The sequence below is a fragment of the Alosa pseudoharengus genome, unplaced genomic scaffold, assembly GCF_046254945.1.
Source record: "Alosa pseudoharengus isolate Yale_2024_CS ecotype anadromous, Long Island Sound unplaced genomic scaffold, YU_APseudo_1.1 YU_APseudo_1.1_scf_16, whole genome shotgun sequence".
NCBI lineage: Eukaryota > Metazoa > Chordata > Actinopteri > Clupeiformes > Clupeidae > Alosa > Alosa pseudoharengus.
Genome location: NW_027468630.1, coordinates 32,241,088 through 32,257,037, shown reverse-complemented (window position 1 = coordinate 32,257,037; position 15,950 = coordinate 32,241,088). Strand labels below are relative to the sequence as shown.

The 15,950-nt window shown below is 47.0% G+C and overlaps 1 protein-coding gene across 1 annotated transcript; it reads right to left on the bottom strand.

Annotated features, from left to right (window-relative positions):
• Window positions 1–451: 451 nt before the first annotated feature.
• Window positions 452–12,353, bottom strand: znf507 (zinc finger protein 507). Its single transcript, XM_076287734.1, has 7 exons — window positions 12,267–12,353; window positions 8,746–11,066; window positions 7,855–7,975; window positions 6,105–6,225; window positions 4,855–4,959; window positions 4,119–4,253; window positions 452–3,911 (listed from the first exon to the last, which is right to left on the bottom strand). Exons 2-7 carry the CDS (start codon window positions 11,062–11,064, stop codon window positions 3,479–3,481), a joined length of 3,234 nt encoding a protein of 1,077 aa, XP_076143849.1. The 5' UTR covers window positions 11,065–11,066; window positions 12,267–12,353; the 3' UTR covers window positions 452–3,478.
• Window positions 12,354–15,950: the final 3,597 nt, after the last annotated feature.

Here is a 15,950-nt window from a genome sequence, read left to right as displayed (position 1 = left end):
AGCCATAAAACACCAAGTGGGGCAGATCATGTTTAGTTCCTACTTTAGTCATGGCTAGAACAGGTGGTACAGTAGCTCCTTATCCGGATGGGCAGAAATTAATTTTGTAAAAACAACTTCTGATGAGTGATTGATTTGGCATGTCTCCATTTTGTTTTATTCGTGTAGCCAAGCTGCCAAGCCACATAATGAAGATATGCTTCATGACTGAAGAATACTACTTCTTATGAGGAAAGATAAAATACATTGATTCACACAGCTCTCTCTCTCTCTCTCTATCTGGAGGCAGTGTGAATGTGCAATTTTTTGAGGGAAGAAAACAAACTACCTGATGCCAAGAGTATGGAGTTAATTAAAGAAATCATGGCACTCATCCTAGCCAATCAAGGGACTTAAAAAACCAACATAACCAATACATCTCTGAACCCAATGACTGCAGAATAACACTGGATCTTATTTTAACCTTTATTACCAAAAATACATTGGCAAAATCATAATATAATACACGTACTGAGCTGAACTCGAACATTAACATAAAGCCAGAATTGGCTGTAGTTGATGAGAACATTTGGATCCTGTAGGCGAGAAGACTTGAGCCGTGTTGACGGTCACACTGAGCTCACAAATCATTCCCTCCTTTGGCACGAAAACATGCAGCTCAATGTGCTAAATTAAATTACTAAAACTAGTCATTCCCTCATATACAATGCAATGAAGAGAACCATCCCCCTTGATACTTTGGCTTAAAAAAAAAAAAATCTGAAATTGGCTATTTTTGTATTTTTCCCTGTAGTGTTTTAACAAGGCATTTAGAAAAATAGATATTCTTTACAAAAGCATGACAGTTTTCAATACTACAGTATACATTTTACATGTTGGATGCCATACTAGTACAGTACCATAGCTTGCGATGCTTCCCAGATTGAGAGAAGACAACAGTGAAACAAGAACCCAATTCAGGGTTACCATGACACCACAAGGGTCTCCATGGTACCCATGGTTTACAGCCTTACATGTAGCTCAACACTGCCATGTACCATCTCTGTGATTCAGGTTCAAAATGGAAGGCACACAATTGGGATCCCTTCAGAACAATCATAACTTCTTGAAATGGCATCATCTTATTCTTTAGCATCCCAGGCCGATATGAATAAGGGACATTTTCCAGAAGAAAATGACAAAATAGCCCACAAATGTTTCGTCAATGTTCAATGTACAAAGTTCAAATTTGTAAGAATGCATTCAGTCACTGTTGTTTTTGATTTAGCATCTGTGGACACGAAGTGTGAAGGCTTGATTGAGGCTTGAGGTTTCACAGCCCATGCGAGAAGTCATGGGCCCCACGTAAACAAATGAATGAGAATGGGGAGCAAACACCTTGTTGCTTAAAAAAGAAGATAAAAAATGCCAAATACAACTGGCTAAGTCAAACAAAAACTTTTGCCCTTTGATCCTTTTTTTCTTCTTTCAACTTTCAGAGGTTCAGAGGAATGAGGGAAACAGCCTTGGTGTGCTGGATGCATAATGTATGGAACACTTGGGTAGCTCAATCAATATAGTCAATGCCAGCCAGTTATGTAACTTGAAAGAAGGCTTGCGCATCAACTCTTTATAGTGGTCATGTGTGTTAGAACACAAGATGAAACCTGGGGGGTGTAACAAGTAAGGAATTCACTTGCCCCTGTCTAAGCACTTCATCATGCCAAGCAGGATGCAAGGCCTGGATTAACATGCAAGCCATAGTAGCACATTGCCACATCATTTTGAATTGTAAATGAAGCCAAGACAATCATCATCTGGTATGCTAATGATTTTTTTTTACCCTCTTCCCCTCGACACAGCAAAGATAACGATTTCATTTCTTTGATATACTTTTGCTATACAAATCCTATCCCAAAAAAAAAAAAAACATGAATTATGGATTTTCATTTTAGCCACATGATTTTGCATAGCTTTCTGTTGACACGAGCAGCAGAAGGCGCATGCAAATGATTCTGTGAGAAATATTCTGCATACAGAATAACGTCTCCTTGCTCACAGAATGAGATACTGAGGTCAGGGGCCTTCAGGGCAGACAATCTGGGAATGGAGGTAGAGATGGGCTGAACGAGACGAGCGCGAGTCTACCATGGCTAAAGGAGAAATCACAGGCAGGTGAACGCCAAGCGGAAATGGGAAATTGGACCAGTGTGAGAATGAGCTCCTCATTTAGGCTAACTGTTGAATAAAATAACTACAAACGCACTGAGGTTTGACCCTGTAGGTTTGGTTCTACATTACATACTTAAACTTCTTACTCTATAGACTAGAATTCCTATGCAAGACAAATCTCTTTGAAAACTTGGAAATTCAATAATAATAATAATAATAATAATAATAATAATAATGAAAATTTCAGAGTTATCGAAAAACAATGACACATTATCTATAATAAATACTAGTAGTAATTTTACTACCAGATAAATTACAATTCTCAGGTGAGCGTACTGTTGACAAATGACCATAGAAACAATCGAAGAGTGGCGTCTTAAAAGACAGCAACGGCAGATGGCAACGGACTTCAACTACACAGCATTTTACTGGCGTGACTGAGGTTGAGAACTCATCCCTCAAACTGACCTTCAACTCAGGGACAGTCTTCACAGAGGGCTAACGTTTAAGAGCACCAAACAAAGAATAACTTCAACCCTTCATAAAGGTGAAGATGATTCCTTGAGTATGTATACACTCTATGTGTGTGCGTGTGTGAAGGTGTGTGTGTGCGTATTTATGTAAAAGCACACAGGTGCATGCCAACAGACATAACGGAAATAAATGTGGGAATATAAATAAAATGGATAAATATCAATGCAAGTAATACCGATTAAACAAACCGTAACCCAGGCATCTAATCTACTCCTCTTTGACATGGCTAGCATGGCCAGTACATCTAAACCATGTCAGCATAAATACCATTACAGTGAACTAGAGAAGCTGCCTGTTGTTTGCTGCAATACAAACCTTTTCTAAGCAAAGCTGCTCATTTATGCTGAGTCTAGATGTGAGGTATGAAAGGCCTTAAATTCAATTCCTACTTCAGCTATTGTACAACAATGTTTTAGCCTACGCTTGTAAACACTACAACGCTATCTGAGGATTCTTTTTGTTTCTGCTAAAACCCTTTCTTGAGTTCATGCACAAGGGGGAGGTGGAGGCCATCTTCTGAACAGGAAAGGCATGGTGAGGAGAAATGGATGGGGGAACTGGGAGGCCATTTTGAGGAAAAACAACACAACCCATTTCCCAGCCTAGAATGTTGATCGCCTGATATGTATGCATGAATGTGTGTCTCTGTGTGTGAGTAAAGTGCACTGGCTCAGTGTGAAGCATTTACTGGCTCTCCAGTGTGTGGGGATAGAGACAAACTGACAGACAGATAAACAAGTGAGAGGGAGCGGGGAAGAGACAGAAAGGTGAGGAAGAGAGGCAGTGCGCTCTCTCATGGCTCTACACTGCCCTCTGCTGGCAGCGACGGGGGCTGCTGCTGCTGCTGCTGCTGCTGCTCCTTGTTGAGGATGATGCTGATGATGTCTCCCTCGTGCTCCTTCATGTGCTCCAGCAGCTGCTCTTTGCTGGTGGACTCGAAGCCGCAGATGCAGCAGCAGAAGAGCAGCATGCAGTACTCCAGGCCCGCCCGCTCCTTGGCGGCTGGTGGGAGCGTGCTGCTGCTGCTGCTGCCGCCACCGCCGCCACCTCCGCCTCCCTCCGACCGTTCCCACGCGCACGAGCCCGCGGTGCCCTCCCCGGGGATGGCTGGCCGCGCTGGTCCACTGGGTACCGCTGTGAGGTTCTCCTGCCTGCTCAGCAGCACCACGGATGCCTCGGCCTTGGCCTCTGCCACCGCAGGCGCCTTCTGGCTGGCAGTGGGAGAACTACTCAAGGAAGGGAGAGCGAGAGGAAGGGTAAGAGCAGAGAAAGGAGGGGACATAATTATCAAAATATAGTCAGCACAAAGAAATAACTCTGGTAGTATTTCTACATCTGATGGAATCCTAAAGGACTACCCAGGGAGCCACTAGTGGAGATGGTTAATAGAGGCAATACTGGTAGACCAAGAGTCTTCCACAGGGAGCACTCACCGGCCACTCTGGGAGATGGCTTCATTAATGGCCTTGTTCACTTGCTCGTAGTTGTAGTTCTGATCACCAGCATGCTTCCACATATGCGACTTCAAGGACGGAGGGTGGCTGCACACGTAGCCACACAGGGAGCACCTACATATACGAGCAGGTGAGGAGGACAAGGAGCCCCGGGGGACAGACAACATCCTCAGTCATCAGGAGTTCCATCCCCACACAGCACATTACTATGCAGCAGCAGAGGCATAGGCAGACAGTTACTGCCTCTTTATTACCCTTGTGGCATCATTAGATTTTTATGAAATCAGTTGATTCACCCTTCAACCAGCGCCCTTGAGATATTCTCCCATGAAATGTACAACACACATGTAAGATCATACATGAACACTAAAGACATATCCTGTGTTTGAAATAATGCACTTATTCACCACACAGGGCACTAAATGGGGAATCAACACCACACACCACACAGAGTAAGGAGGAAGCCTGAATGTTTTGAGCACAAGAGGGGGATTCGACTTCATGTAGCCGCCTGCAGTCGTCTTAAGCTGACTGCATAAAGTGATTATTTCTGAGATTCTGATACGTTTTCAAACCGGAATTGTGCATACGTCATGGTTAAAAACAAATCAGAATCTCAGAAATCACGTTATGCAGTCAGCTTAAGATGGCTTCAGGCGGCTATATGAAGTGGAATCCCCTTAGTGATAGTGGGTATGTACGGTGTGCTCCTGACCTGTATTGTTCCAGGAGCTGCACAGCCTGGTGCTCCAAAGGGTGCCTCTTCATGTGGCTCTTCAGGCTGTTCATGTTGGTGGTGGCAAAGTCACAGCTGCAGCACCTGCATACGGGCAGACAGGCACACACACACACCAACCAAAAACAGTCAGTCAGAAAAAGAAAATAGAGTGCTCTAACACACACAAACACTTTCATACACACACATGCATGCGCACGCACGCGCACACACACACACACACACACACACACACACACACACACACACACACACACACACACACACACACACACACACACACACACACACACACACACACACACACACACACACACACACACACACACACACACACACACACACACACACACACACACACACACACACACACACACACACACACACACACACACACACAGCAAAAAGCTATCAGAACAGTAAAGCGTCTGCAGAACAATACAACTATATAACTATAAACAACACTATGAACTGCGGCTACGGCTCGGCAGGGACTCCCTGAGGCTTCGCTGGGCGAAGGCTTTTTGTTTGTTTGCTCCAATTTGAGCGCACATCTCTGATCCGCGCGGAGCGGTGCGCCCCCCCCCCCCCCGGGCCCATTTGTTGTGTTCTGTGAGTGGAGCGCAGAGTGTTATGAGCACGCTAACAAAGATCGTCAGAAACGCACAAACAACAATCTTAGCACGGCTCAAATGGATAATGTGGCTTAGTTAAGCATCTCCACTTAGGTGTGTGCGATGCTAAGCAGAGCAGAACAGGCAGCCAGGCTACATCTCTTCTGCTTAAAGGGTCCCCAGGAGGCGGATGGATAACCCACAGATGAAGGGTGTGTGGATGCCGGCTGTGTGTGTGTGTGTGTGTGTGTGTGTGTGTGTGTGTGTGTGTGAGAGTAAATTTGATCTGGAGGGAAAGGAACATGATCCACAAATTGGACATCTGACACCCTCAACACCCTAAACACAGAGAAGAAACCACAGCTGCTGGAGCAGCCTCTGTCCTTGACCTCTGCTGCCCTCTAGAGGCCAATGTGGTTATAACATCCACAAGAATGCAGTCTTGGAATGTACATGCTCATCACCTTTAAGAGTTTGTCCATAAATCCGTCACAAGCTTCCAACTATGCCAGTATCACTGATTGCTATGGGAGGCATTCAATGTTGGACTAACATGAACATTAAACACTAAACAAAAGCAAATGAACAAAGCAGGGGGGTATTGGTATAGTGTACCTGTAGGGCTTATCTGAGTTGTGGATCCTGCGGTGGTTCCTGACGCCCACATAGGTGGAGCTGGTGTAGTCACACACGTCACACTTGTACACCCGCTGGGTGGTGCTGACTGGATCTGGCACTGCAGACGGCACAAGACACAACTCTCTTCTCACAACTACTGTACACATGTGAAATTATGCTTAGTTTGGAAAGATAGACAGAGACCACACACACACACACACACACACACACACACACACACACACACACACACACACACACACACAAGACATGGGGGACTCGAGTCACATGACTTGACTCGAGTCACATTTTTTAGGACTTGAGACTTGCTTGATCAACATGTATAAAAGTCTCGACTTGACTTTGACTTGCTATTCATGACTTGAGACTTGACTTATTAAGAAGTGAACTTTAGTGAACTCAAAGGAGAAATGAACAGCAGTCTGCAAGTGTGCAAAATAGCGACATAACCACCACCACGTTGATTTTCATCCGTCAGAAGTTAGTCATGTTAGAAACCTAACGTCAAATTTAAGACATGTTAAGAGTTGGCTTTGAATCTATTATGCTTTTTAGTTAACACTATATTAGGTTAAAATGTGTGAAATGGCAAAGTGAAACATTTTCTTATCTAAGTTTAATCTTGATATATAGCGAAAATGTTGCCAATGTTACCTAAAGTAAGCGCCTCTCTTTCTCCCTCCCTCTTAAACACGTCCCTGTTCCATACGGTACAGCCTAGTACTAGGCTAACAACAGTAAGTAGGCCTAGCTAACTGGCAGCAATCAGCATAGAAAAGTAGCTTACTTCACATGTTAGGCTTATGTATATGATATAGCATTGCGAATATGAAACCCATTGAGCTGTCGCGCTTGTCAAAGTTTGGCAGTGATGTCGGCGGCAGCGTTTGATTGATTTATTAGTTCACTTTTTCAACATTATTGGGTCCCTGGAGATGTGACAGGTCAGGACAGGTGTAACTTGAACTGTTTGAATATATTTTCATGATTTGATGTAGCTTAGGCTACCTAATATTTGAGGCATATTGAAACAATAATAGGCTATTTTATAATAGGTCTACTTGAAATACATTTATTTTTATTTGTATACATTTCATCTTATATTATAAACCGTTCAGATGTAGGCTATGTGGCTTGAATGAATGCAATGTCTATTTGTTTGTTACAAATAAAACTCCAGCAGTTCATAACTAGCCTATTATAGCTTATTTTAAAATGAAAACATGGGTAAATCATCATGAATTTGTATGATTTGGCTATGACTTGATTTGACTTGCTTGACCCAAGCTATGACTTGACTTGACTTGCTTGACCCAAGCTAAGACTTGACTTGACTTGCTTGACTGTCACAAAAAATGACTTGGACTTGCTTGAGACTTGAAGGTTAAGACTTGAGACTTGCTTGTGACTTGCACATGTGTGACTTACTCCCACCTCTGACACACACACACACCTGCTGAAGCAGTTTATATTCTCTCTACTATTGTTACAATAAGACAGATTGGTATGCATCCTTTGAAGAATGTGAATACCATATCTGTTAATGCATCAGAAAGCAAATAACAAAGCAAATTGCTTTGAATGTTCACTGTACATTTGCTGGAGCCTAACTAAAGGACACAGTGGGGTGTGCTGAAATGAGGACACGCTGCAGTGACCCTTAAAGTGCAGGTCATGTGGTCAGTCAGTGCCCTTCTGAAGATCCCCCTGCCCTCCCTGTTCTCACCTTCTTCTGTCATCCTGTCCGACTCCTCGACCACCATCGCCGTGGTTTCCGCGAGGGGCGTCAGCGTTGCCGTGGCGTCGCCCACCCCGTGCTGGTCTCGCTCGTGACTCCTCAGCTGACTCTGAGCGGGAGATATTAATATGGCCGGTCAGGCATCAGTGGCCACTGAAGATGGGCCATTTATAAATATATCCGGCACAAACCCAGGCAGGCCACAGGAGGGAGGGCGTGGGGGGGGAGGGTGTTAATGGGTGTCCCTTTTCCGCAATTAGAAACCTTACACTCACAGAAGGCCACTGAGGAGAGTCACTGAGCCAGACTGAATGCCCTGTGAGGAGACTACGTCTGCATCTGCAGTGCACAGCCCCCACACTGTCCAGCCTCCGGCAGCAGCAGCAGTGTTAATCAATAAGCGGAGAAGCCAGCAACAGCCCCCCCCCCCCTCCCTCCCCTTTACTGCCCTGCTCTTATCTTTACAGGCAAATCAGGGCATGACCCAACACAAACGCTAGGCTTGGCAAGCGAGTGCAAATCATTTTATTGAGCTTGCCCAACTCTGGTGCCGCAGGCGAGAGACTGCTGGTGGAAGTGGTGGGGTTGTGGCGTGCAGGGGCATTAGCTCACTGCTCAGGTATTTCAGTCACAATTTTCCATTCTCTTCTGAGAGTGAACGGTTCGGCTAGACTCGCCCGCATGCCAACTGGGTGGTCATCCATGACCTGGCCATGGCAACCAGCAAATATTATGAGGGAAGTTTTACTCTTGGTGGTAAGTAAAGCAAAATGTGAGTATTATGTACAAACAGCATGCAGAATTTAAATCAAAGAAGCAACCAAAAAGAGTTATTTCCAATACATCTTTGAGGTACCTGCTCACGTGTGTGTACCTCACCTTGTAGTAGAAGGCCTTGCTGCACTGCTTGCAGGGGTACGTCCTGGTCTTGCAGTGGTGGAGGGTGTGGCTCTCCAGGTCCTTACTGTCGCGCGCCACGTGCTCACAGATGGGGCACTGGTAGGGCTGCTTCTGCCTGTGCACGCGCAGGTGCTGCTTGAGGTAGCCCTTGTTGTCGCTGCTGTAGAGGCACAGCCGGCAGCGGTACAGCCGCTCGCTGCCCGCCACGAACTCCACCAGGCCCCCCTCGGCTAGCAGGGCGGGATCGGCCACGGTGGCGCCGCCGCCGCCTGAGCCTGCGCCGGCCGATCCGGACGCTGAGCCTGCAGGCTGGCTCTGAGCGTTGTCCTGCAGCTCTTTGAGGATGTCCTCGTCCGAGGCGTTCTGGTCGGAGCGCTCGCGGAGCCGCTCGATGACCGTCAGCAGGGACATGCTGATGCCCGCCTTCGTGGGCCCCCCCTCGGCCAGGGCGTCCTCTCTAGGCTGCTCGAGCAGTGAGTCGGGAACAGCCACCCCCAGGGCCAGTTCCACGGAAGGGCCTGTTCTGTGGTGGTGATTGGCGACCGTCAGCGTCTCCGTCGGACACTGGCCCGTGTCGGGACTCTGCGGGTGTGGGGCCGCCGTGACCTTGACCCCTGGCCGGCTCAGCTCTGGGGCGCGGGTGGGCATGGCGACCAGCACCTCTGCGGCCAGTGAGTGCAGCCTCAGAGACTCCGAGTGAGTCCTCCTGCGGGCCGGGGGCACGTTCTCATCCCGGGGCAGCTCCCCCGCACAGCCGCTCTCCTTCTCCTCCTGCTGCTCCTCCTCCTTAACGTCCATCACCACCTCCTCCTCCTGCTGCTCCTCCTTAACGTCCATCACCACCTCCTCCGGCTCCTGGTAGAAGACTGCATGGGGCTGGCTGTCCAACTCCACCTCCTCGGCCGCCAGCAGGTTCTTATCGCCGCCCACCTCCGGACTGAGGAGGAGGGGCTTGCTGGTGACTGGCGCCTCGGCGCAGGGCAGCCTCTCCACGATGACGTTCACGTGGCCGGCGCTGTTGCCGCGGCTGCTGATGATCTTCTGGGCCGAGCTCAGGAGGCTGTCCGCAGGTGCGCCGCCCGCCTGCCGCCCGTCCGGCTCCAGCTCCACCTCGGCCGCCGGCTCCGTGTCCGTGGCGACCTGGACCTCCAGGACTGGCTCACCCGCCGCATCGTGGTCTTTGGAGGAGAACGCCTCCTGGTCCAGGAGACTCTGTTTGACTGCGACCACCCCAGCCACCTTCTCCCCTTCCCCACAAAGTGCTCCCACGGAGCCACACAGTTCAATCTGCAGGCCAGGTGCTGAGTGCAGGGCTTGGGGCTTCTCTCCTACTGCAGCTAGAAGCACGATAGCCTCCTCCTCCTCCTCCTCCTCCTCCACGAGGTGAGGAAGGGCAGCGCTGTAATTGGCCGTTGGAGCTACGGGAGCATCCCGCCGGCCTTGCTGCTCCGCCTCGTCTTCGAATATTGGGTAAGAGCAGTCCACCAGGCCGGCGTGCTTCCAAGCGTGAGTCTTGAGCATGCGCTGCTGCACGCACGTGTAGCTGCAGATCAGGCAGCGGTACGTGCCGCACTCGTAGCTGTACCACTTGTTCCCGCGCTCGGCCGGGCCAGGCGCCGAGTCCTCCGCGGCCCTTCCGGAAGGCTCCGTCCCTCCTGCGGGCCTGGCCGCGGCCTCGGCGCGCTCCAGGTGCTGGCGCACGTGCGCCTCCAGCTGGTCCTGGCGGCTGGAGGTGAAGCGGCACTCGGAGCACATGAGCAGCAGCTCGCTGTGCTGCTCGTTGTGCTGGCGCAGGTGCTCGCGCAGCACCACCAGCGTGGGCGACAGGAAGCGGCACAGGCTGCACTGGTAGCAGGTCACTGTCCGGCCGACCGCCTCGCTTGGCACCACCTCCTCCGAGCCGGCCGTGTGACCCGCCTCCGCACCATCAGCCTCCTCCGCCTCCTCCTGGCGCACCCTCTTGCAGGGGGACGGCGGCTCGGGGCTGGCCTCCCTCTGGCTGGTGGGACTGGCAGGTGGCGAGACGCAGCGGGCCAGCGGCAACCTCTTCCTGCCAGGGATCCAACGCCGCGGCCGCTTCTCCACGATCTTGCTGAGCTTCTCGATGACCTGGATTAGAGAGTCAGCAGCTTGCCGATGGTGCTGCTGCTGCTGCTCTGGCTGCTGCCTCGCCTGCTCATCCTCACTCCCCTGGAGGCACGAGGCCATAGATGCTGCCATCCGGTCTGGGATGAAGACTGCGTCCTGCTGGCCCCTGGCGTGGGGGATGAGGACTGCCACACCACTGCTGTCCTCCATACCTGCAGGTCAGGTACACAGGGAAGAACAATCTTAGCCTACATCCTACCTGACAGAGCGCAACTCAACAATAAAAAACACACAATACAGACCAGCTCAAAAAGTTGCCTATAATGCAACAGTTCAGTTAATTAAATGCAGAATAGCAAACACATTACTTTTTTATATTATATATTACTTTTTAAATTAATATCAGTCTTCATATTGCAGCTGTCCCTGTCTCATATGGGGAGGGCCTCCTTTAGCAGATAAAGCCAAACCTCCACCAGAATTTAATAAAACAACACTTAAAGACAAAAACTGAAAAGTTAGCTATTCAACTGCACATAATTTGCACAGAATAGTTAGTTGTCCTGGTCAAAGCAACTCCCCTCCTTTTTAGCCCAAATACTTGTCACAGTTACAACAAGTAGGTTATCAGCTGTGGGAAAAAAGGTTTCGCTGTGGTCGGATATATCAGGAACATGGGTCATAATCAGTGAAAAGATGTGGTTTCGCATTTTCCATGTTCTCTAACCACAAATCATTGTTCCTTATTTCCTCAGACTTCTGCTTTCTAGGGATTTCTCTAGGACATTTGTACAGCGACTGCTCATTGACGGCTAACTTAATTGAGCTACTTGTAGTACCGACCCCTAGACTCTTTGGACAGGTCTTGTTCATTCAGTTTGCCATTTCACCATCCTGGCACTGTGATTTATAAATTCAGGTGTGCACATTTCCCTGGAAAAAGGCCGTTCAAGGTTTAACGCCAAATGTGGCCAAGTTAGTTGTGTTCAGCTTCACTACACAGCAGGACATGGATATGAGCATGACCTGTGTAGCTAATGATGAGAGGCGGGACAACCTAAAAATAAAAAATGAGCCGAATATATACGAAAACGGGCTAATCAGTTAGCAAGCTAATTCACTGTCAGAAAGAATCACGGACAGTTGTCGTCAAAGGACGCAAGGTAAATGCGAACACTGACAGAACAGTAAAGTTAGGTAATACAGTCGACGACATGGTGTCCGTGCCCGTGGAAGCGTAACGTGAGAAAAGGGGCAGGACATGTTCATGACAACTGTACAGCATGGCTGGATAGAGAGCACGAGTAGACTACAACTAAAAACATGCCCCCTAAAGACAGCAATAAAACAACAACTTTGTGTAATATATTACGACGGGTCATGCGACTGCTTTATGCTGACTAGGTACTTACGGATGCGGGTATTCTCAGCGATCTTTGGCCTCAGCAATTAAACTTGCCATGTATTCTAAGACAGTAAAAAGAAAGGGCTACCCTTTTCTCACACACACACTGCTCAAAATGGCGAGAATGGGATAGCGATCACGTGACTCCATCTCCAATGGTCAGGTGACCAAAAAGCTGGGCGCACATTTGTAAGCAGTGTTTACTGGGTTAGAGTGGGTTGGACCAGCGGACCCATGTAACCATATCAAGGCATTCTCTGGTGGTTGTACTAGCAACGGATACAAATTAAGGGAAAATACCATAAAGTAGCGATTAACGTGGTAGGCTATTTTAATCTTGCACAGAGAACACTCATCATGACAGCGTAGATTCAGGGTAACAGCCAACCTCGTAAACCCTTCATTGCTGTTAAACGGTTAGCTCAAAGTTATGTTTTTTTTTTGTCAAATCAAATAAACAAAATATAATAAGTTAGCTTACAATAATACGAAATAAAACCTCCTTCTAAAAAGTATACTTTAGTAGCCTATATATTCACAGTGGTGGTTTAGCTTAGAGCCATTTGGCCTACTCCTGATCCACACACTTCTCTTTTTTAGGGCTTCTCAAAAAACTCCTGCAATAGTTTTTAGGCATCACAGCAGAGCAGGAATATACATATTGGCTATACCAATATATATATACCAATACCTGGGATATTGAACGTGTTAGGCCTACATGCCTTCAGAGTAGCTTGTAAGTAGGCTAGGCTATGCACATTTCTTTGAGTCCTCATATGTACGATTGTGCTCAACAACCATAAATTATACAAGGTTGTGTAGCCTAGCCTAGGTTATATTGCCTAGGCTGAAAGGCCCTATCAGGAAATCATTGACAAGGCCCCTTAAGTTAGTCAACATAGCCTACACTGTGCCTAATGTGCCTGCAATAGTGTGCTTGTTTTTGTAAATAATCACAAGTTTTACAAATGTACAGTACCCCTTAAACCTTTGTTAACAAAACCTAAGAATTGCTGCCATCTAGTGTTCACAGAGAAGAATGATACAGTTCAACATGAGGTGGAATGGGGTAAAAGTAGCAGTTTTTATTTAGACTGTTCATTTTTTAATTAACAAATGGTCAGTAGGCTAAATAAAACATTCAGCCAAATATCAGCCAGAATCCTAGCCTTCACCTGAAATGAACTGTAATTCTCACTTCACACTGACCCCAAATCAGGACCTTACTCTGTCAAAGCATTTTACATTTCTCACTTTCAGTGTGTAATGTGGTCCAAAAGTAGTGTAATGCTTCAAAAAAGATGCGCTTGAGCTACCAAGGTGACCTTATTCAGGTGGGAGAAGAGTTATAATTTAAACAACAGGAAAGCTGTAATAGGCCACACATTCATTTGGTCCACAAAGACAATGCTGAACAAATGAGAAGGGATATCCTCTCTGAAATGCACATATTGTTCAGAAGAGGTGGAGCCCATCAATGAATGTGCATCTAAATCTCTGGGGCGACAGAACATTGGCCCAATCAGACGGTGAATTACTAAACCCTTAAAGCGTTTTGCTTGACCTCTCAGTGACATAATGACTTCCTCTAGTTACACTTAAAGTTTTGACAGCGATGCAAGTATTTTGCTTCAGAGAGGATTTCCCCCCCTATTCTCCTCTTGAAATTAGTCTACATCAGAGGGATCATATTTTGAGAAATAACAGGATCATCCTGACTCAGTGTGGCCAGTTTCCAGGAAATTCGCCTTAACTGACACTGTAAGTAAGGGCGTGTTTGTTGTTTTCTGCTGGTTGTCAAACAATGTCTGACAAAAGGATTTGATTAGTGGATGTGTTTCAGCTGTCCGGCTGGCGCTCCTCTGTTGGGATTGTTGTGAGTGCATCGGTACAGGTGTGTCGAGAGGAACCAGCCGGCACTGCATGCTGGGCCTCCACGGAAACATCTGTCTTCCTGTGAGAGCTGACCAGAGCTGCCCTCCTCAGCGTGAGGCTCTGAGAGAGAGATCAGCTGCGGGAACACAGGGCCTTCAGCCATTTCCTCTGCCATGAGCAGCACACACCCATGCTGATACTGAGAGACACTATGGTGTACGTGCACGTGTGTGTGTATGTTAGATGTATGTGCACATGTGTTGATAGAGGTAAAAGCAGCTTCTGCTATCACTGGAAATAGCTTTTCTCTGGTATGATGTGGAAAAGTACATGGAAAGTACAAGCACTTCAGAAAAGCAACAGTGTATGGGGCCCATGTTTAATGTGAATACTGGACGTGGTTAAGATTACATTTGTAGTTTGCACTTAATTTTGCCTCCCAAAGCCTCATGGTGAAGCCAATAATACATGTGCTTCTATGAGGATGAGGTTCTAAATATGTCTGTGCAATCTCTGCTTGGTGTTTCTGTGGCAGGCATTTGCTTTCATTTCCCTGGCCCTGAAAAATTTAATCAAATGCATGCAAACACCAGGAAACAAGAACCATGATGCATGAACAGCACAGGAATATTGAGAAACAAATGTCTTTTCTCTGTCCCTGCTGAGTGGCAGTTACAGTAGAATTAGAAACATTTTGTACATTGTACCTTTCATAGTTTTTATGTTAAGAATGTATTTAGAATCACAGTGCTTTCCAGAATGCAAAGTGAGTCTAATTCAATTCATTCATTTAAATTCATTTCTCACAATTATTTCATTCATATTTTTTTCACAGAGCCTGAGAAGTTCTACAATATTACAGCTGCCAAGCTCCAACAGGCACTGGATGTGTGTTTGAGAAGCCAGCCAGCAGTGAAATACAGTCAGGTATGGGCAATGATAATTGTGTGTTTGTGGCTGAGTTGTGTGTACGTGTGTGTGTGTGTTGTGTGATTGCGCTCCGTGGAGTGAGGTCCAGTCTCCGGGTTTGCCTGTGTGTCCTGCAGTGTCTTGATGCGGTCCGGGCTGAGGTCACCAGAGAGAGTCGGCCCTCTAATGCACCGCCTGGATTTATTGTTTTAATTAAACACCACAACAGTTCATCATAAACTGTTTATGGAGGCTACTTGTCCAGCGCAGGTTTTTCTATTAGATAAAAACACACACACACACATACGCACACACACAAAAAAAAAACTTGTTTTGTTTTTAGCACAGTCTTGGTTAGGCGTGTCTGTGATTAGCAGCTCTCCACCAGCTCACCATCTCTGCCACAGTGTTTTATGTCTGTAACACACTAGGAATATTTTGACAGGAGTCATGAATATCTTATGTCATTTCTGAGCCACAGTTTCAACACAGCAGTGACTTGTTTCCTTCATCCCTTGAGCCATCTTTTGCTCGTTCTCTATGCGACCATTTTTAAAATGGCAACATGTTTATTGTATTTGATTCCCACTGTGTGTTTCCTCCATGGCACACACAGTTAGTGGCGTTGATGTAAACCTGGAGCTGACAGCTGTGTTCCTGCTGTGACAAGTTCATGTTCATTCCATGTATAATTCTCTCTTTTTTCCGCTCTTGGCAAAAATGCATTGCTCACTTGTTGTTGAATGAGTGAGGGGATAATGCACTAAGATGACAAGAGAGAGGGAGAGAGAGAGAGAGAGAGAGAGAGAGAGAGAGAGAGAGAGAGAGAGAGAGAGAGAGAGAGAGAGAGAGAGAGGGAGAGATATTAGGGATACACAGTCCATTTGACCCCCCAACAGTAAATAAA